Raw genomic sequence first — 19,797 nt, forward strand, 5'->3', positions numbered from 1 at the left:
AAAGTAAAGAGGATCAGGAGTACCCGGAAGTTGAGGCCCTGCTATAATTTTATTTTTTATATTTATTTATTTATTTTTAAAAAGGTTTATTTATTTCTGCTATCAAAGAACAGAATTATGACAGTGTAATTTAACAATCCTAATTGGCTTCATTTTAAATTTTAAAATCAGGTAACACTTCTTTCCATAAAACAGAATCAGTTTTCCTGTGAGCCAAGCACTCATCAAAAATAATTTGATGCGTTAACATCAGATTATTTATTTTGCTTACACAAAATAAGGACAAGGGAACTTCATTATTTCACCAGTTGAGAATGGCTGTTCTCCCTCCAATCCAGATTTCTCTTGGAGGTCCAGATATGTCAGCTTGGTTTGATTGACTCCATGTTTTGTTTTGTTTTTTTTTTCCCCCCCTGGAATTTTTTTTTCAATATCTATTTTTTAGTTGTAGTTGGATACAATATCTTTATTTATTTTTATGTGGTGCTGAGGATCGAACCCAGGACCTTGCCCATGCTAGGCGAGCACTCTACCGCTGAGCCACAACCCCGGCCCCTCCCCCTGGAGTATTGTCTCTGTTGAAAAATTGGCTTCACAAAGAAGGTGACAACAGGAAAATTTCAGAATCCAAAGCTTAAAAATAAGTCTTGGGCAGTGTGGGGTCATTTTCTGTCAGGGGTAGGGATCATCCGGTGTCCGAGGCCTGGGGACAGAGGCAAAGTCCCCAGTCGCCCATCTAGGGGATGTCACTCTCAGTACATCTGGTGTCCTGACCTGTGCTCGCCCAGGATGACGGTGGGTAAGGAGCAGCAGGTCACAGGGGCCCCCTGACCCTCTGGGAGACAGAGTTGTCCCTGGGCAGACCCCGGGGCTGAGGGTCATCGACCAGGAAGAATCAACAACTGTCCCTGCCTGTGGTCCCTGAGGTCCTGGGGTAGGGATACAGGAGGCAGCCAGTGTCACAAGACGTCCCTGTCCCCAGCCAGGCCGGGCGCCTGGCTAAGCGAGGAGAAAGACGGTGTCCCTCCTCAGGGCCTGGCCCCTGCGCCTGGTCTCACTTCCTCCCTGGCACTGCCTGGAAGGGGAGGAAGTGACACACAGGGGAAGGCCGGGAAATGAGGCCACCGTCACATTCACGTTCAGGGTGCGACAGCTCAGTCTGCCTCTCAACAGGCCCCATACTCGGCTCCCCTTCATGGGCCACGTCCCTTCTGAGAGTCACGCCCTACCCTTTATAGGCACAAGGACCCAGAAGTTCCAGGGACACGTCCATGTTTAGGCGCCCGGATCTGGAAGTTCCTCTGGCGCACGTCCATGTTTAGGCCTTAGCATCCGGAAGTGCCTCGGGTGCAGGTCCATGTTTAGGCTCTAGGATCTGGAAGTTCCTCAGGTGTCCATGTTTAGGCCCCCGGATCCGGAAGTTCCTCAGGTGTCCATATTTAGGCCCACAGATCAGGAAGTTCCTCAGATGCACATCCATGTTTAAGCCCCCGGATCCGGAAGTTCCTCAGGCATCCATGTTTATGCCCCCGGATCTGGAAGTTCCTCAGGCGCACGTCCATGTTTAAGCCCCAGGGTCATCGACCAGGGGAAGTTCGATGGGTGCAGGTCCATATTTAGGCCCCCGGATTCGGAAGTTCCTCAGGTGTCCATATTTAGGCCCACGGATCCGGAAGTTCCTCGGGTGCATGTCCATGTTTAAGCCCCCCGGGTCCGGAAGTTCTTTAGGCATCCATGTTTAGGTTCTGAGATCCAGAAATGACTCAGGCATCCATGTTTAGCCCCCCGGATCTGGAAGTTCCTCAGGGGCACGTCCATCTTTGGGCTCTCGGATCCAGAAGTTCCTCAGTCCTCCATGTTTAGGCCCCTGGATCCGGAAGTTCCTCAGTTGCACGTCCATGTTTAGGCTCTAGGATCCGGAAGTTCCTTTGGTGCACATCCATGTTGAGACTCTAGGATTCGGAAGTTCCTCAGTCCTCCATGTTTAGGCCCCCGGATCCGGAAGTTCCTCAGGTACACGTCCATCTTTGGGCCCTCAGATCTGTAAGTGCCTCAGGGGTCCATGTTTAGGCCGTAGCATCCGCAAGGCCCTGCTATAATTTTAAATAGGCTGATCATGGTGGGCTTCACAGGGAAAGCAAGATTGGGGCCAGGACAAGCAGCTAAGAAAGAAGTGAATCCGGGAGTTGCCTGGATTTTGGGGGTGGAAAAGCACAGGCACAGGGATTTGGACGACGAGATTTCACATTGTGGAAATGGGCTCAAGGGGTGCAAGGGGAATTAAGGGGGGCAGCGAGGGGACCCCTGGAGCAACACATCTACATGAAAGGCCTCTCAGAGGTCACAGAGGTTGAGGCCTGAGGGGCGAAGGCCCCAGAATGAGGGGTAGGGTGTTTCAGAAAGATGTTGTCTTTCTCCATATCTCAGCATTCCAGCTCAGAAACCTGAGAGGCCACAGGGAACAAAGAGAGGCGCCTGGATACAGAAACCCAAGGGTCGGGGCCTAGGAAGGGCAATAGGAGGCCAGAGGAAGAATGAAGGCAGGGCTGCGGTTGTGGCTCAGGGGTAGAACCCTTGCCTAGCGTGGGTGAGGTTCTGGGTTCCATCCTCAGCACCACTTTAAATAAATGAATAAATAAATGTCCATTGACACTAAAAAAATACTTTTAAAAAATGAAAACAAATGAACAGACACAAATCTGGTGCTAGAGTTGGGGGCTGAGAACCACCAACCACCTTGGGCTTCAAGTTCAAGAGATGTTAAATGACCTCATCTCTTCCTCCGCCTCCTCTATATTTCCCTCCTTGTTCTTCTCATTTTTTATTTTCTCCTCCTTCCACTTCACTGAAACTTCGCCTCATGGACCATTACATGGTGGCCCTGCAAAGAACGGTTTGGGGAAACTAGCTAGCTCGGCCCCTCTGTGGAGGCCGTTTGGAGACCTATGGCCACTAACACTGGGGGAGAAGGGTTTCCAACTAAGAGTTCATAGAACTTGCCCAGCTCCTGTTGGGAACCGAGGCTCGGCTTTGCATAGGGACAGCTGGAGCCATGCTAAGTCTCTCCGTGGAGTCCCAGTATCCCCTTCTCTGTAAAACCAAACTCTGAAACCTTCCTTGGGGAGCAGTTTGAGAACCCCTCCAAAGAGGGAGAGACGGGGTGCCCAGGGGATGTCTCTTTAAAAGGAAGTGAAAGTCAGGGTGAGAGAGGTATTGAGAGCCTTTGAGAGGACATGTGGAGGAACTTCCACTCTGGGGAAGGCAATGGATGTTCCAGCCACCTAAGGATCCTGACCCTTCTGGCCTCCAGTTTTCAAACACTGTACTGTAGGCACCTGGAATTATCTTGATTTTTGTTTTTTACTCCCTTCCTAAGCAAGCCTTGTACCTCAGATAAACCCCAAGACAACTATGTGAAGGACCCCTGCACCACAGGCAGGAAAAGTGAGGGCTTCCTGAGGGAGTCACCATGTGGTCGCCGTGTCTGGAACGCCACACTGCCCAGCCTCCTATTTCTGCAGCCTGTGACCCTTGTCTCTTGCTTTTCCTTTGCTCCTCTGGTTCCTGGGTAGCGAGTGTCTTCATGTTCCCTGTTGAGTTTACTGAGACTTCCAGCAAAAACCTGAATGGCTAATCAGTGTCAGAAATAACATTTCTACCCACACAGCCTCCTGACTCTCAACATAATGTTTCTGACTCCATTTTTGGCTCTGGAGGACTGTGGCCTGCCCTCTCCTCACCCAGGGTTATGGTTTAAATGTTTTCTTCTTGGGGCTGATTTCCCCACTGTGACTGGTTCTTCATCCAAAACCGGCCCTGGCCTTTCTTTGGGGCCCATCATAATGCTCGATTTCCCCTGGCCCCCAACTCTGTGAAAATGTTGGCAAGCAAGGCAGATTTTTGGAAAGTCTCAGAGGGACTAAGGAGACAATTACACTATGGACCACACAATGGTATTTTAAAATGCCCTTAACAGAGTTCCTCTCCTAGCCCTGCCCCCTTCTTCTCTCCTCTACCCCAAACTTGGGGGGGGGGTGCTCCTGGATGACCTATCTGTTGAAGAGCAGTTTTCTCTCACTCTGCTTCTCCAGGGATCACCCTCATTACCCTGCTCAGCTGTGAAGGATCTTCCTGGCAGGCTTCCTTGGAAGGCAGCAGAGGTGGAGAGCATGGTGCATGTCCTTGTCCCACCGCTGACCTTGGCATATGATGTCAGAACTCCAGCAACCAGGAAGTGGGGGAATTATTCCCCAGAGCTGAATCTGGGTCTGGACTTGGAGTAGAAGGTAATGGGTCCCTGTTACCTACAATGTAAATACACGTCTTCTCACTTTGCATTTAAATCCCCTATCTAAGCATGGTTGTACCTAGGCTTTCTTCTGTAAATAGAAAAATCTTATGCATCTTCACTGACTTTGATAAACCTCCTTCCTGGATGAATGGGGGAGGGGTGATGGGGACATGCCCCCACTAATAATCCCTCTGAGTACTTAAGTTCTGAGTTCTAGGCCTTGTTCTATCTCAGGCTCGTTCTGGGACCTATGAGGATCTTCCTTTCGGGCCTCCTTTTCCTGATTTGTATAACGGAGCAATAGGAGTCACAGATCTCAAGGTGCTGGGCAGGATGGAGGCTGAATGGAAGACGACCCTCGTCCCTGCACGTCAGGCTCAGTGTGATGGGTCTCTTTCTGCCCCCAGCTCAGCACCCCGTTTGGACGAAACTGGCGCCAAAATTCCAGGATACCGGGGCCACAAGGCAAGAAAGGGTTGGAAAATGCACAAAACATCTTTGCCTCCCTCCACTTACAGAGACGGTACGTGCTCACTTCCTCTGGCGGTGGCTGCAGCCGCGGCCGGGTCCCGGGTGGTTCCCAGGGCGGGGAGCCGCCGAGCACTCGGCTGCAGGGCGGGATACGGGGAGAGCCGGCCCGGGCATAGCGTCAGCACCGCGCGCGGCGGGGACAGGGGGACACTTGCCGCAGTACGCTTGGACCCGTGCGCACAGACCAAGAGCGGGCGTTGTGCGCAGGGGCGGGCGCCCAGCGGGCTTGGCATGCGCGCCCCCGCCCGGGGCTATAAAAGCCTTGCCACCTGCTGCCACTAGCCACGGCGCAGTTCGTCCACTTACTGGAGGAGCCAAGTCACCGTCTCCAGTGCTGCTTGCCTCGACATGGACCCTGAGACCTGCCCCTGCCCTACTGGTGAGCCCCCGCCTCCCTCCTGAGGCACAGCGCACCCCTTTACCGGCAAAGAATCCCACGCCCCACGCTCCGCTCAAGGACACTTGGGGGAGGGGCCCCTTATTTCCCATTTTGAACCTCGTGAAGGATGAGGATGACCATGTCGTGAAGAGCAAGGGATCCGGCAGCCCATCTCCTCCTAGGCCCGGGGCCACCGGGGTTTTACCGCATTAACCCTTCCTGTGGCACCACCCACTCTAGGTGGTTCCTGCACCTGCACCGACTCCTGCAAGTGCGAGGGATGCAAATGCACCAACTGCAAGAAGAGTGAGTGCACCCCCCGCCGCCATCCCCCCCCCCGCACCACCCCCTCCGCATCCCCCCCCCGCACCACCCCCTCCGCATCCCCCCACCCCCCGCACCACCCCCTCCGCATCCCCCCACCCCCCCTGCACCTCCTCCGCACCCCCCCACCACCATCACCACCACCACTCCCCCGCACCCACCCCACCCCACCCCCGCGTCGGGCTGGATATAGAGGGACCCCTAGGCCCTGAGTCCAAACCTGCAGGCAGAAGTTAAAATACAGAGGCCCAGAGACTCATGCAGTGGGATTGCGATGAGACGTTTTTGCTAGTTCCCAGAAGATTCCAGCGTGCAGCTGGGGGTGGAGAACAGCTCCTCTGGTCCAACCTCTGCCCTGGAGCCCACTCTTCAAAAACCCGGGTGCCTGGGGAGGCCATGAGCCAAATGGGGTTAGCTCGGGAGTTCCAGTCCTTGGTCCCTCTCAGGCCTGTGGATGCCCCTCAATTTGGCCTCCCCACCCCTCAGCAGTATGAAATTCATAGAGGGGACAGGAGAGGGAAGGAAGGCTGCCTTCTTCCACTGGGTGCAAGAACAGGCACAGATCCCTTCCGGAGTTCCTGACCCCCCAAAACTGCACCATCCCAACTCCTCTGAGTTGATCCTGCAAGGCCTCTTCCAAGACCATTTGCCTGGCAAGCTTTCTCCTTAAGGCCTAGCCCTCTCTGAGCCTGGGCCTCAGCTCAGCATGACTGGCACCCACCAAAGGAGCTATGAGATGGTGGGGGCGGGGAATACTCCTATAGAAGCTGCGTATGCAGCTGGGGCACCATAGGTGCTGAGTCAGACCAGGTGTGAGAGAAGGAAGCGGGCAGCCACCAGCAGAGGCTAAATGGGGATGACTCCCCACCTCCCAGCACCTGTCCCCCTCCCCTTCCTCTGCTGGTGACAGATGGGAGACATCAGAGGAGCACCCCCATTTTGTCCGCAGGCTGCTGCTCCTGCTGCCCTGCGGAATGTGAGAAGTGTGCCAAGGACTGTGTGTGCAAGGGTGGCGAGGGCACCGAGGCGGAGGCGGAGAAGTGCAGCTGCTGCCAGTGAGGACGTGTCCCTCTGGGTGGCTCGTGTGTGAATAGTGCCCAGTGGTCCAGGGCCATCTCTGCCATGGTGGGGTGTGGCTGTTGTCCCCTTCTCCTACTGCCCACTGCGAGTGACAATAAACCTGATGAACAGCATGAACCAAGCCCTAGTCTCTTCTTAAAATGGGAAAGGATGTGGAGAGATGGGGACTCACTCCAAGGTACCTACCAGTTAAAAGTGAAATCCAGAGGCTTGACCACTGGTGTACACAGGGCAGGATGGAGCCCCGAGGACAGTACGTTCCCTTCCACCATCAGATAGCACCCGATCCTCCTGCCCGGCTCTGGGGAGAGAGCAGAGAGCAGATCCACCAAGGTTTGCCGCTCCAGCCTCCAAACTCACTTGCTCCATCTGTACAGTGGGGCTGGAAGGACTCAAGCCCCAGACCCAAGTACCCCCAGACCCAAGGGCTTGTGATTCTGGAACTCTCTAGTTGTTCCTGTGAAAATGTCTGTGTCAGAGTCCTTGGAGGAGAATCCAGAGGCCTGGGGCTCATCTTGGCACACTGTCGGCTGTGTTACCAAGGCCACCTCCCTGAATGGCTGGTCTCCCCAAAGCGATTGTCCAGTTTTTTTTCAAATGTCACTTGGCAATTTGTTGCCTTCTTTGTTCCAGGGGAAGTAGGATCATAAGAGCTTTTATCCGCAGTGGTTGTGGTCTGATCCTTGAGGAAAGAACTCCCAGACCTACCTGGGAGTAGGAGAGAAGGGAGAGATTGAATTCTAGGAGACAGAAGTTTTAAAAGAATAAAAGGAGTCAACACAAACCTTTTCCTCCAGGTTAGTTTCTTAGGATTTTGCATTCCAGACTCGGCCACCACAGTTACCATTATTTTTTATCTAACAGGCTGAATTTAGAAAAGGAGAGTGTAAGAAGAGCCAAGCCAGTTTTGAAAAGGAACAAAAGGGGCTTGCTCTAACGGGCTAGCACTACTTGTTCCAAAGCTCTAGGAAGTGGGGTTGGCTCAGGAGTAGATCATTTGACAGAGAGGAGGGGTCAGAAACAGACCTTCAAAGCCAAAAGTAAGAGATGATGAAGTGCATGTGTGTGTGTGTGTGTGTGTGTGTGTGTGTGTGGTGAGGATGCACTAGTCACCAAAGGACTACCCTTGGAAAATCATGTAGAAAATAAATCTCAATTCATCTACACACCTAGGGGCAAAAGTCAAAGCTATAAAAGAAAGTGGAAAGGGGAAGATAGGAGGAGGATTTTTACTTTGGGGTCTTAAAGACACATTAAAAAAGATTGCCGGGCTGGGGTGGTGGCTCAGTGGTAGAAAGCTTGCCTAGCATGTTTGAGGCACTGGGTTCAATTCTCAGCACTGCATATAAATAAATGAATAAAAATAAAGGTCTGTCAACAACTAAAAAACATTTTTTTAAAAAAAAAGATTGCTAAATCTGAGATCGCCTTGTGCTAAATCCTTTAAGCATCTTACTGAAATTACAACTCTAGAAGAGCAACATGACTGTTCTACCCATTTCACAGATTAGGCAATGGGGTCTGGAGGGATTTGCATGAGGTGCATGGCTAGATTGTGGCAGAGCCAAGACGTGGACATAAGCTGGCTAACTAAAGTCTAGTTAGTTAAACTTGACTACAAGTTGTTCTCTGTCTACTGGCTGGCCTGTGGCACAAAAAACAAAGCCAGGGCTGGGGATGTAGCTCAGTTGGTAGAGTGCTTGCGCACGCAGCCCTGGGTTCGATCCCCAGCACCACCAAAAAACAAACAAACAACAACAAACAACAAAGCCAAATCATCTCATACTTATTAGGATGGCTAGAAGAAAGAAAAGAAAAAGTCTTGATCAGGATATGTAGAAAACTGCCTCTGTGCATTGCTAGTGGGAATATAAAATGGGGCAGTCCCTATAGAAAACAGTTAGGCAGGGGCTGGGGATGTGGCTCAAGCGGTAGCGCGTTCGCCTGGCATGCGTGCAGCCCGGGTTCGATCCTCAGCACCACATACAAACAAAGATGTTGTGTCCACCAAAAACTAAAAAATAAATATAAAAAAAAATTCTCTCTCTCTCTCTCAAAAAAAAAAAAGAAAAGAAAACAGGCAGTTCCTCAAAGGCTAAAAATAGAACTAGCATATGATCCAGCAATTCCACTTCTCCAAAAGAAATAACATATTTGTATGCTCTTATTCATAGCAGCTTTATTCATAATAGCCAGAAAGTATGGAGGAAATAACTCGAGTGTCCACTGACGAATGAATGAATGGATAAACAAAATGTGGTACGTACAGGCGATGGAATGTCATTCAACCTAAAAACAGTACTGAAGTTTTGACACATGATACAACATGAGTGAACCTTGACGACACCAAGCTAGTGAAATGAGCCAATCATGAGAAGGCAATATTGTATGTTTCCATGGTACCATGTCCCTGGGGGGCAGGGGAGTGAGGGTTGTTTCATGGGAGTTAAGTTTCAGTTTTGCAAGAGGAAGAGTTCTGGAAATTAGTTGTTCAACAATCTCAGTGTGCTTAGTATTAATGAATTGTACGCTCAAAAATTTGAAATCTTAAGTGATGCCGGGCGTGGTAGTGCACACCTATAATCCCAGTGACTCAGAAGACTGAGGCAGGAGGATTGCAAATTCAAAGCCAGCCTCAGCAACTTAGTGAGGCCCTAAGCAACTCAGTGAGATCCTATCTCAAAATAAAAAAATAAAAAGGCTGAGGATGTGGCTCAGTGGTTAAGCACCCCTGGGTTCAACTCCTGGTTCCAAAAAAAAAAAAAAAAGTCTTAAGATGGTACATTTTGGAGAAGAGGATCAAAGTTCAAAGCCAGGCTCAGCAACTTAGGGAGGCCCTAAGCAACTCAGTGAGACCCTGTCTCAAAATAATAATAATTTTAAAAAAGGGTTGGGGATGTGGCCAAGTGGTAAAGGGCCGTTGAGTTCAATCCCCAGTATTAAACAAAAACAAAACCCCCGAAGCTAACTGCAATAGAAAATATTTGTTATATGTGTGTGCAATGAGCTGAACTATGTCCCCCAACTCATGTTGAAGGAGGCTCTCTAATGAGTGAGTCAGGAATAAACAAGATCATAAGGGTGGGCCTTGATATTATAGGACCAGTGCCCTTATGAGAATCGTGAGAGAGGTGGCTCACCAGCTCTTTCATTTCATGCACAAAGAAGAGGCTATATGAGTGCACAGTGAGGAGGGGGCTCCCTGGTGAGCCAAGAAGAGAGGCCTCACCAGTAACCAACCAGGATTTCTACGCTTTTAGAACTGTGAGAAAATAAATTTCTGTTAAGCAATCCAGTCTATAGCATTTTGTTACAGCAGCCTGAACTGACTAATACAGTGTGTATATATTCTTTTGATCTTCTATCGTGTGTGTATACATATTGATCCTTTGTGCACATACATATATACTTGATAAAAGTTTGATATCTGTACTATAAAAAGTTCTTACAGGGCTGGGTTGTGGCTTAGAGGTAGAGCACATGCCTAGCATGCATGAGGCACTGGGTTTGATCCTCAGCACCACATAAAGTAAAATAAAGACATTGTGTCCACCTATAACTAAAAGATAAATATTTTTAAAAAGAGTTCTTATAAACAGATAAAAAGTGGACAACTCAATTTGGAAAAGGGGCCAGAGCATAAACAAGCAATTCAAGGAAAAATAAACTTAAAGATCAAAGAACAGGGAAATGATATTTGCCCTCATTCTAGCAAGGAAAACACGAACTTGCATAATATTTTGCCCTTCCAAAATACTGTAAGATATTGTGATTTTTTTAAAAATTAATAGTGAAGGATAGATGAATGGTGACATACTTCCATCCCCTGCTGGAGTGTAAACTGGTTCAGCCACTTTGGAAGGTGTTTTAGCAGCACTTTCTCAAGCTGAAAATACATACCTTCAACCTAGGAAGCTAACTGCACCATTATTTGTATCCGCAGAAGTCTGGAAGCAACCTAAACCTCCTTCGATTGGGAGTTGATTTAAAGATGATCAGAATGAAAGTGGGCGTGGTGGTGCACACCTGTGATCCCAGGAACTACTACTGCCTCAATGGGAGGCTGAGGCAAGAGAATCATAAGTTAGAGGCCGCACCTGTTCCTTTAACAGTGAGGTTGAACATTTTGCCATTGGTTGATGTGCAGTATTGTCATTTCTGAGAACTTCTGGTTCAAGTCTTTAGTTCTTTTTTTCTACTCAGGTGTTCACCATTTTATTGACTTGTAGAAGCTGTTTATATATTTTGGCCACTGGTCTTTTGTCTTCCATTTACCAGAAAGTTCTCAAAGTTTCTAGCCCATTACAGGCAATCTCTTTTAAAGACATTTTTTGAATGAAGATAAATTTATATGCCATAAAATTCACTCATTGTAAGGATACTATTCAATGTTATTGGCACATTTTTAGAGTTATGCAACTATCACAAAATCCAGCTTTAGAACAGTCCCATCATCCAAGAACTCTTGGGCCTGTTTGCAGTTCATCCTGCTGTCACACACCCCAGGTCCCTAGGTAACCACTGATCTGCTTTCTGTTTCTCAGTTTGCCTTTTCTTGACATTTCATATAATTGTACCCATACAACACGTGGTGCTTTACATCTGATTTCTTTCACTTAGTATGATACTTTTGAGATTCAAGGATTTTTCCTTTTTCTTCTTCTTCTTCTTTTTTTTTTTTTTTTTTTTTGGTCTGGATGACATTTAATATAGTACACTTAAATTATATAAATGACTTTTTTTTTTTGGTGGCGATGCTGGGGATGGAACCTAGGGGTCTTGTGTGTGCAAGGCAAGCACTCTACCAACTGAGCTATATCCTAAAGCCCCGTTAGTTTTTTTTTTAATATTTTATTTCTTAGTTGTAGTTGGACACAACACCTTTATTTTACTTATTTATTTTTATGTGGTGCTGAGGATCAAACCCAGGGTCTCGAACATGTGAGGCGAGCACTCTACCGCTGAGCCACAACCCCAGGCCCCTGTTAGTTCTTAATTTCTGAGTAGTGTTTGGATACACCACATTTTGCTTACCCATTTACCAGCTGATACTGCTAAGAAAACAAGAAGCTAAGCCACGAACTGGAAGAAACCTCTTACGAAACATATCTGATAAAGGACTGGCATCCAGAATATATATGAAAGCAGTGGTACTTGTAAAACAATGTCCACAGTAGCATTACGCAGAAAGGTGGAAAGGACTCAGTTGTTTATTGATGAAGAGTTGGATAAAATCTGAAATCTACATATATAATGGAATATTTTTTGGACCTTAAAAAGGAATAAAGTTTAACATGTTACAGCATGGGTCAGCCTTACAGACATCACGCCAACACACCGGGACAGATATTGTATGGTTCCACTTACACGAGATACCGAGAGTTGTTCAATTCAGAGAGACAGAAAGTAGCACAGTGGTACCAGGGTTGGGGGGCTAGGTTTAATGGATGCGGAGTTTGGGAAGATGGGAATGTTCTAGAGATGAATGACGTTGATAGTTTACAACACTATGAATGCCCTTAGTGTCCCTAAAAGGGGTACGTGGGCGATATCCACGTCACAACAATGAAAAAGAAAAACATGGGCAAGATATTCAAATAGATATGTCACCAGAGCAAGTGCATGAGCAGCTAATAAGCACAGAAAGATGCCCAACCTCGCTGGTCATCAGGGAAATGCAGATTAAAATCACACTTGCTAGAACAGGTGTAATGAAAAACACAGGAAAAGACAGAGAGCAAGAGGTGATAATGAGGATGGGGAGAAATTGAAACCTCTGTGCATTGCTGGTAGAAATGATGCAGCCACTTTGGAAAGCAATTTTGGTCATTTCTTCAAAAGTTAAACACAGAGTTACCATATAACCCAGCAATTCTACTCCTAGATATCTGAAAGACAGGCGGACACATGTTCATCATCATTTATGAACACAGCTAGCTTTGAAAATATCGAAACACAAAGGCATGTGCCAAGAGCCCCCAACTTGGACCCAGGCCACTGCTTTTGTCCCCGGGTAGCCAGACTTGGAGGGACGCCCTAGCCTCCCCAGCCTTGGGGGTGCCTTTGTGGGAGGGACCTAGTGTGACTTGCTTCTGCTAAATAGAGCACAGCAAAAGTGATGGGTGTCACTTGCACGATTAGGTGACAAAGGATTGTGACTTAATTCTTAAAATTGGAGGGAAAAGGAGGAAGAGGAAGAGGAGGAGGCTGGGGCAGAGCTCATGCTTACCATGCCTGAGGTCCCAGGCTAGACCCCAGCAGCCTCCTCCAAACAAACAAGACACCAAGGAAGCTGTCTTCCAAATAACTTGGAAAAGGAAGACATTTTTATTTTATAGAACAAAGAGTAGGGGGAGCTGAGTGTGGTGGCCCACACCTGTAATCCCAGTGGCTCAGGATGCTGAGGCAGGAGGATCGCAAGTTCAAAGCCAACCTCAGCAACTTAGTGAGGCCTAAGAAACTTATCGAGACCTTGTCTGTAAATAAAAAATAAAAAGGGCTGGGATGTGGCTCAGTGATGAAGCACCCCTGCGTTCAATCCCTGGTACCCCCCCCCCAAAAAAAAGAGTACAGGGGAAAAATTTAAAAAATATTTACAAAGAGGATTTTCCTAGGTTAGAAGCAGTCTTCTAGGATCCAAACCTTCATCTGAATTGACTACAGGTTGACAATGGTGTGTCTTTTCTGTTCTTTAACATAGAAGGCTTCTCTCCACTCCAGTCCCTTGTGAAGCAGGGGAGAAAGGAATGTATCCTGCCCAGGTTGCTGTCAATTTTGTTTTAATTTTTTTTTTTTAGTTGTTGATGGACCTTTATTTTATTTATTTAGGGTGCTGAGACTTGAACCCAGTGCCTCACACATGCCAGGCAAGCACTCTACCACTCAGCTCCAGCTCTAGCCCATCATTTAAAAACAAAAATCCAAAAACCTGGGAATTGAATCATTTTTAAACCCTTGAGCCACGTTCCCAGCCCCCCTTTTATTCCTTTTGTATTTTGAGACAGGCTCTAAGTTGCTTAGAGCCTTGCTAAATTGCTGAGGCTGGCCTCCAACTTGCAATCCTCCTGCCTCACCTCTGGGGTCACTGGGATGGCAGGTGCAGCCACCACGCGGCCACTGCTGTCAGCCTACTATGTGAGCCACACAGTTGAGACCTCACACCTTCGACGCTCTCTGAACACATGCAGCATCCTTCCCTGTCACTACAGATGAACGCATGCGAGACCGTCCCTTCTGTCCCACTCACCCTCTGGTGGGCACTCTCTGCCCCCAGTGACGCTCAGCAGAGGGGCCCCCAGCGGAGCTGACGCAGGCCCCCAGAGCTCTGCTGGAGCAGTCCCAGCCTCAGGGCCACAGCCCAAGAGCACAGTCCTGCCCACAGCCACAGAGGAAGCTGGCAGGCAGACCCTGTCCCTGCCAACCCTCGAGATGACTGCCACCCTGATGGCACCTCAGTGCCCTCTGTGAGACACCTGGGGCCGGCAGGTGTCTGAATCCTGTCCCACAGAAGTGACATGCGTGATCATCCACGGGTGTGGCCTTCAGCTGCTGGGTCATGGGGTGATCTGTTCTGCAGCAGCAGGTTCGTAACACACTCCGACATGACGGCAGGGTCAGTCCTCTTTGTAAGTCTTTTAAATTCTTTTCCCTGTACTTTTTTTTTTTTTTTTTTTTTGGTACCAGGAGTTAAACCAGGGGTGCTTCATCACTGAGCCACATCCCCGGCCCTTTTTATTTTTATTTACAGACAGAAGTCTCACTAAGTTGCTTAGGCCTCGTAAAGTTGCTGAGGCTGGCTTTGAACTTGCGATCCTCCTGCCTCGGCCTCCCAAGTCACTGGGATTACAGGTGTGTGCCATCGGGTCTGGCTCCCGATACTCTTTGGTCCATAAAATGAGGCAGGGCCAGAAGGGAGAGCCCAGAGCCCACAATTGGTACCTGTGATGGGAGGTCTGCCCAGAGAGGAAGGGGACTTACCCCTGCTGTCCCTCTAACTCATGCTGGCATCTGGCAGCCTTTCTAATAGCTGTGGAGACAGGGAACTGTCTCTCAAGGTGGTCCCCGGGCTTGGGGCCAGCTCAATTGCAAGAAAGGCCCTTCTTACTTGGAGCAGAATCTTTTCCCCTGTAACCTCCTCCACTCACTGTCCTGGTTTTGCCCCTCGGATGGCAGAAAGCAACCCTGATCTCTTCTTTCCAGTGTGGCACAAACATGCATGGGGTCAGCGTGGGGCGTCACCCGCTGGGAGTCATCCCATTCTGCTCTCACAAGCTGGATGTGACCCTGCCATACCTGTGAGCCCAGCCTCTGCCGTAGAGGGCTGTGCTAGGTTTTGTGACCGGTTTTACTCTGGGGGACGGGGTGGTGCTGGGAGGGAACCCAGGGCTTTGCAGCCTCGAGTCGGGTTGAAGTGAGACAAGTTCATAACGTCCTCAGCACAAGGGCCGAGGGGTCGGGTCCGTGCCCCACGCCTGCCCTGGCAGATGACAGGTGCTACAGGGCCACTGCAGCCCTCGCTCCCGTCGAGACCTGGAGCCTGGGTCCCCTGCCCTGGAGTCTGGGCTGGCTCTCTGGCTGCTTGACCACAGAACATGGCACAAGGGACCCGTGCCGGGCGCAGGGCCCAGCCGTGAAGGACTCCTGCGCCTACTCTTGGAGCCTTGGCTCTTGTGTCCTTGGGGTCCTGGGCCACACGGCCCAGCTGAAGGGGCCAGCTGAGCCCCCCTCAGGCCCCCTGGGACGGCCCAGCCTCGGGTTGAATTTCCACCAAGTGACCTCGGGCAGCAGCAGTGAGAAAAAGAACCCCCCAGTGAACTCTGCTCCCGTTCCTGATCCCCAAACAGGAAAGACGGTGACATGATTGTCTTCGCTGCTCAATTTGGGGTAATTTTGTTGCATAACCAGATGCGCAGACCCCGTCAGATATCTGATAATGATGGCTGCTTTTGAGACTGAGCCTCCCCCCAACACCCCACAGCGGCTGCTCTGGCCTCCTAGGACCCCTGAGATCAGCTCTCTTCTGGACAGAAGCTCCCCAGTGGACGCAGCCCTCAGAGTGGTCTGCCCTGAGCAGCTAGGATTCTACCCAGAATGACTTAAGCAGCTGGGCCTGGAGGCACATGCCTGTAATCCCAGCTACTCAGGAGGCGGAGGCAGGAGGATCACAAGTTGGAGGCCAACCTGGACAATTTAGTAATACCCTGTCTCAAAATAGAAAGGGCTGGGGATGTAGCTTAGTGATGGGGTGCCCTTGGGTTCATCCCACATCCACAGAAGCAGAACGAGGAAACAAAAATCCAAAATGATTTAAACAAAAAGGAAATTAATGAGTCCCAATGTCTTCAGGCATGGCTGGATCCGGGTGCTCCCCAGTTTTCAAGCTCCATTTCCTTTGGGAAGACTTCATTGTTAGACTCTTCTCGTGACAACAAATGACTTTAGAGACAGCTTTTTGTCCTCTCAGGTTCACATCCACATTCTCACAACATTCCCAGCAAAAGTTTCATTGATTCTCTTTGAGGCATAGCTGTGTGGCCTAATTGGAGCCAATCACAGTGGCAAGATAGTTGGAAATGCCTGGGAGCCCAGGGACAGTAGGGATTAAGAATAGAAAGAGTGATTCTCTAAAGGAAAACCAAGGACACCCTCACAAGGGAAGAATGAGTGGATGCCTGGTGGCAGAACTATATATATATATATCCTCCTCAACCATTAAAACTAGTGAAAAATCACCTCCCTCACTGTAGATGACATACTTCTATTAATACAGTGCAGGGTGACGGCATCATCTCACAGTGATGACTCATACCTGATGCTCGAGGGGATGTGTTTCACGTCCAGTGCTGCTCAGAATCATCTCCTTCATCCCCTACAGTCAGGGGTGCAAGCATTTGAAAGTCCTCCCTCTCCATTCCTGTCTCAAGCTCAGTGAGGCTTTGGGGACATGGAGATGAACAAAACTAGACCTGTGTCTCTCCCCCTTCCCTGAGTGAGCATCCCTCCCCCTCCTCGCAGAGTCAAAGGAACTCCTGGGAGAAAACTGAGGCCCAGAAGCAAATTTCACTGTGCAGATGGATGTTGTGAACCCAGGGTCAGACCCGACACTCTGCAGGGCTGGTGGTTTGGCACAAAAGGCGTGGGCACAGGTGAGTAACAAAACAAGAAACCTGGCCAGTGCCCAAGAGCTGGCAGGGCACGGGGACTTGTGAGAAGCTGGCTCTAAAATCATGGACCTTTGAAAGTGAGCCCCGAATTCATCTCCCAGGTGGGTCAAGAGATGCTCAGAAGGGCACATACACACCCCAGGGTCACTGACCCCATGACTGACAGAGCGACCCCCAGAATCCAGTCCTCCAACAGCTCACCTCTCCTGTCCAGGAGCCCTGAGCCAGCCCAGGTTGCGTCATGTGACCAGACCCCTCTAATCTAGGAGGGAGCTGGGAAGGGGGCAGCCAGGGGTCCCTCTGTTCACCCATTCGAAAGCCATCAAGAATCCCCCAAGTTCCCAGCCTGGCGGGCACCAGGCACTGACAGGGTGTTCACCAGCATATTCCACAGAGGCCTCTACCGCTAGGGTCAGGAGTGCTCACTGGTGGGACTTCCCCGCCCAGCTGCGAAGATACTTGCACAGGTCCTTATGTGAGGGCTGCAGGGACCGGACCGTCTGTCCCCTGGCGCCCACAGCCCACTGCAGCATCCGAGTTCCCCACCCTGCCAGGAAGCTCCCGGAGCCGCCAGACTCCTCCTGGACAACACTTGGACATTCCAAGCACCATGACCTACCAGTTGGCACAGCTCCAGGCGTGAGCAGGCTGGGAGGCGGGATGTGGCTCCCCGGGCAGGAATCTGGACACCAACCTGGCTCCTCCCGCAGCTGGGCCTGGAGGAGAGCTCCCCTTGGGTTTTCCCCCTGGGTGCCCCTGGGCACTGCCAGCTGGCAGCCTCCCGCCTGGCAAAACCTGGTCACCCCAGGCCACGGTGCTGCCTGGCCCAGGTCCCCCTTTTCTCTGCCCTCCCCGCCCCTGAGCTTCCCTTGGGGCGGGAAAGGTCTCCGGGTCCCTTCTCCTGCTCACTCTTGGGGCTGCCCACCTCACTGAACTCACTCGTGGTGAGAAATGGGAGTTTCGGCTTGGGACGTCTTGATCCCTACTCCCCTTCCAAGGAGACACCGACCCTTAGATCATCTTTAGCATCTGCTGGGGCCTCTGGTTTGAATCCCTACACTCTGCCACTCTAGCTCTGTGACCTTAGGGAAGTTAATTAACTTCTCTGGGCCTCCATGTCCTCCTATCAAAAAATGAGATTAATGGGTAGTCCTTACCCATGGGTTGTTACAGGATTAAAGAGATCTCGCCTATAATACACTGAAAGTTCCAGATAAAGCAGTCAGTATAGAGCGGGCGTGTCGCCATCCCACAGGATGCGACACTAAGCATTGACCGGTGCAAAGGTTTGGGGGACCTGTCCGCACTTGCAACCCATCTTTCTTGCAATGGGAATCCCCACGACCGGCTTAAGCCGGCTCCCTGATCGCTGGGGTTCAGACACAGGACAGGCGGCGGGGAGCGGTGCACACGGCGGCAGACGGGGGCCGGGGGCAGGGGGAGCCGCACGGCCTGGCGCTCGGCACACGGCGTCCCTCTGCACCCTGCCCGCGGCGCGCGGCTCCCGCCTGGAAGTGCACGTGGGCCGCCTTCCGGGAACTGGCTCCCTGCGGTCCGTGTGCACAGGGGGCTGCGCTCGGCCCCGGGCGCCGCGCGGAGCAGCGCGTGACTCAGCGCTTGGCGAGCTCAGGCTGCGCCCGGCCCGCGCGGAGGTTTTGCACTCGCCCGGCTCCGGCCGCTATAAAGGCAGCGCGCGGCGCGCCCCGCTGCACCACGCCTCCTCCGGATCCTGCCATCCCGCCGCCTCTGTCTGCCGACTCCAGCCTCCAGCCACCTCCTCGGCTCGCCATGGACCCCAACTGCTCCTGCGCCACCGGTAACTGACCGGGACCGCGTCGTGGGTCGGGGGAGGCAATTTCTCGTCCCTCTTTCTCCAAGCCCTCAATCTCTAACTGCCCCTTCCCAAAGCGATCTGGTGTGTTTCTGGTATAGAGTATTCGGAGCCCCGTTTTACCAAGAAGCCACCGAGTTAGTGGCTTTCCCAGGTTCCCACAAGCTGTTGGTGGGACCGAAGGACTCGCACCCGGACTCCTAGCGCGCAGCCCCGCGCTCGGGTGTCCGGGAGCCTCCCTCACCCCCGCCTTTCTTCCTCCAGGTGGTTCCTGCACCTGCGCCGGCTCCTGCAAATGCAAAGAGTGCAAATGCACCTCCTGCAAGAAGAGTGAGTGGGGGTCTCTCTGCCCCGTCCCGCCCCCTTAGTCCTCCAACCCGTGCCCGTCCCGCTACTCCCGTCCGCGGGGTGATTCAAGCAGCCCGGGGGTCGCCTTCTCTCCCTAGTCGGCGCCTCCGCAGCGGCAGGGGTCCGGGTCCGGGAGGGCGGGATGCTCGAGCCCTCTCTCTCTGACGCTCATCGCCGCCGCCGCCTCTCGCCCGCAGGTTGCTGCTCCTGCTGCCCCGTGGGCTGTGCCAAGTGTGCCAAGGGCTGCGTCTGCAAAGGGGCAGCGGAAAAGTGCAGTTGCTGCGCCTGATGTGGAGGGAGCCCCGCTTCCACGTGTAAATAGAACAACATGAAGAAGCCCGGATTTTTTTTTTTTTTTACAACCCTGACCCATTTCCTACATTTTTTTTCTATAAAATATGTAACTGACAATAAAAGTTGTTGACTTGGTTTTGACTCAGGTTTCCTTTGTGTGCCTAGAAGAAAGGCTGGGGTGAGGGACTGAGCGGGGGATACCGGTCCGGCTCCGGCTTCCAATGTAAGCCTCTAGCAAACCGAGAGCTTTCAGGCAAACCAGGCCACATGGCTGAGCCTCAGCTTGGGGAAAACACAGGGTGGCGTACCAGATCCTACAGTGTGTTTGGGGGACAGTTACAGAATTCCCTCCGCGGTGGAAACTTTTGTAAATCTTTATTCCTTGATTTCTCTGCCCAATTTCAGTTCCCCATTGGGTCTTAGGTTTAAGAAACAAAGGGTGTGGGATCCAACTCCATTTGCTCCAATCTTAATATGGAGCTTCTTAAATCCCTGTGTAAAAAAGGATTTTATCTTCTATCAATCACAGATCCAAGCTTTAGTAAAAATGAGTTAA

The 19,797-nt window shown here is 50.9% G+C and overlaps 1 protein-coding gene across 1 annotated transcript; it reads left to right on the forward strand.

Moving 5' to 3' along the window:
* Nucleotides 1-18,458: 18,458 nt before the first annotated feature.
* LOC113187710 (metallothionein-1E) lies at nucleotides 18,459-19,376 on the forward strand. Its single transcript, XM_026395692.2, has 3 exons — nucleotides 18,459-18,584; nucleotides 18,864-18,929; nucleotides 19,145-19,376. The coding sequence occupies exons 1-3, from the start codon at nucleotides 18,557-18,559 to the stop codon at nucleotides 19,234-19,236; spliced, it is 186 nt and encodes a 61-aa protein (XP_026251477.1). The 5' UTR covers nucleotides 18,459-18,556; the 3' UTR covers nucleotides 19,237-19,376.
* The last annotated feature ends 421 nt before the right edge of the window (nucleotides 19,377-19,797 follow it).

Source organism: Urocitellus parryii, chromosome 15 (assembly GCF_045843805.1).
Source record: "Urocitellus parryii isolate mUroPar1 chromosome 15, mUroPar1.hap1, whole genome shotgun sequence".
Classification (NCBI taxonomy): domain Eukaryota; kingdom Metazoa; phylum Chordata; class Mammalia; order Rodentia; family Sciuridae; genus Urocitellus; species Urocitellus parryii.

Excerpts from the sequence above, each read along its gene's own strand:
- LOC113187710 (XM_026395692.2), top strand. The coding sequence starts at position 18,557 with ATGGACCCCAACTGCTCCTGCGCCACCG. Across the intron at positions 18,585-18,863 it reads CAACTGCTCCTGCGCCACCG|GTGGTTCCTGCACCTGCGCC; the intron begins GTAACTGACCGG and ends TTCTTCCTCCAG. Across the intron at positions 18,930-19,144 it reads ATGCACCTCCTGCAAGAAGA|GTTGCTGCTCCTGCTGCCCC; the intron begins GTGAGTGGGGGT and ends TCTCGCCCGCAG.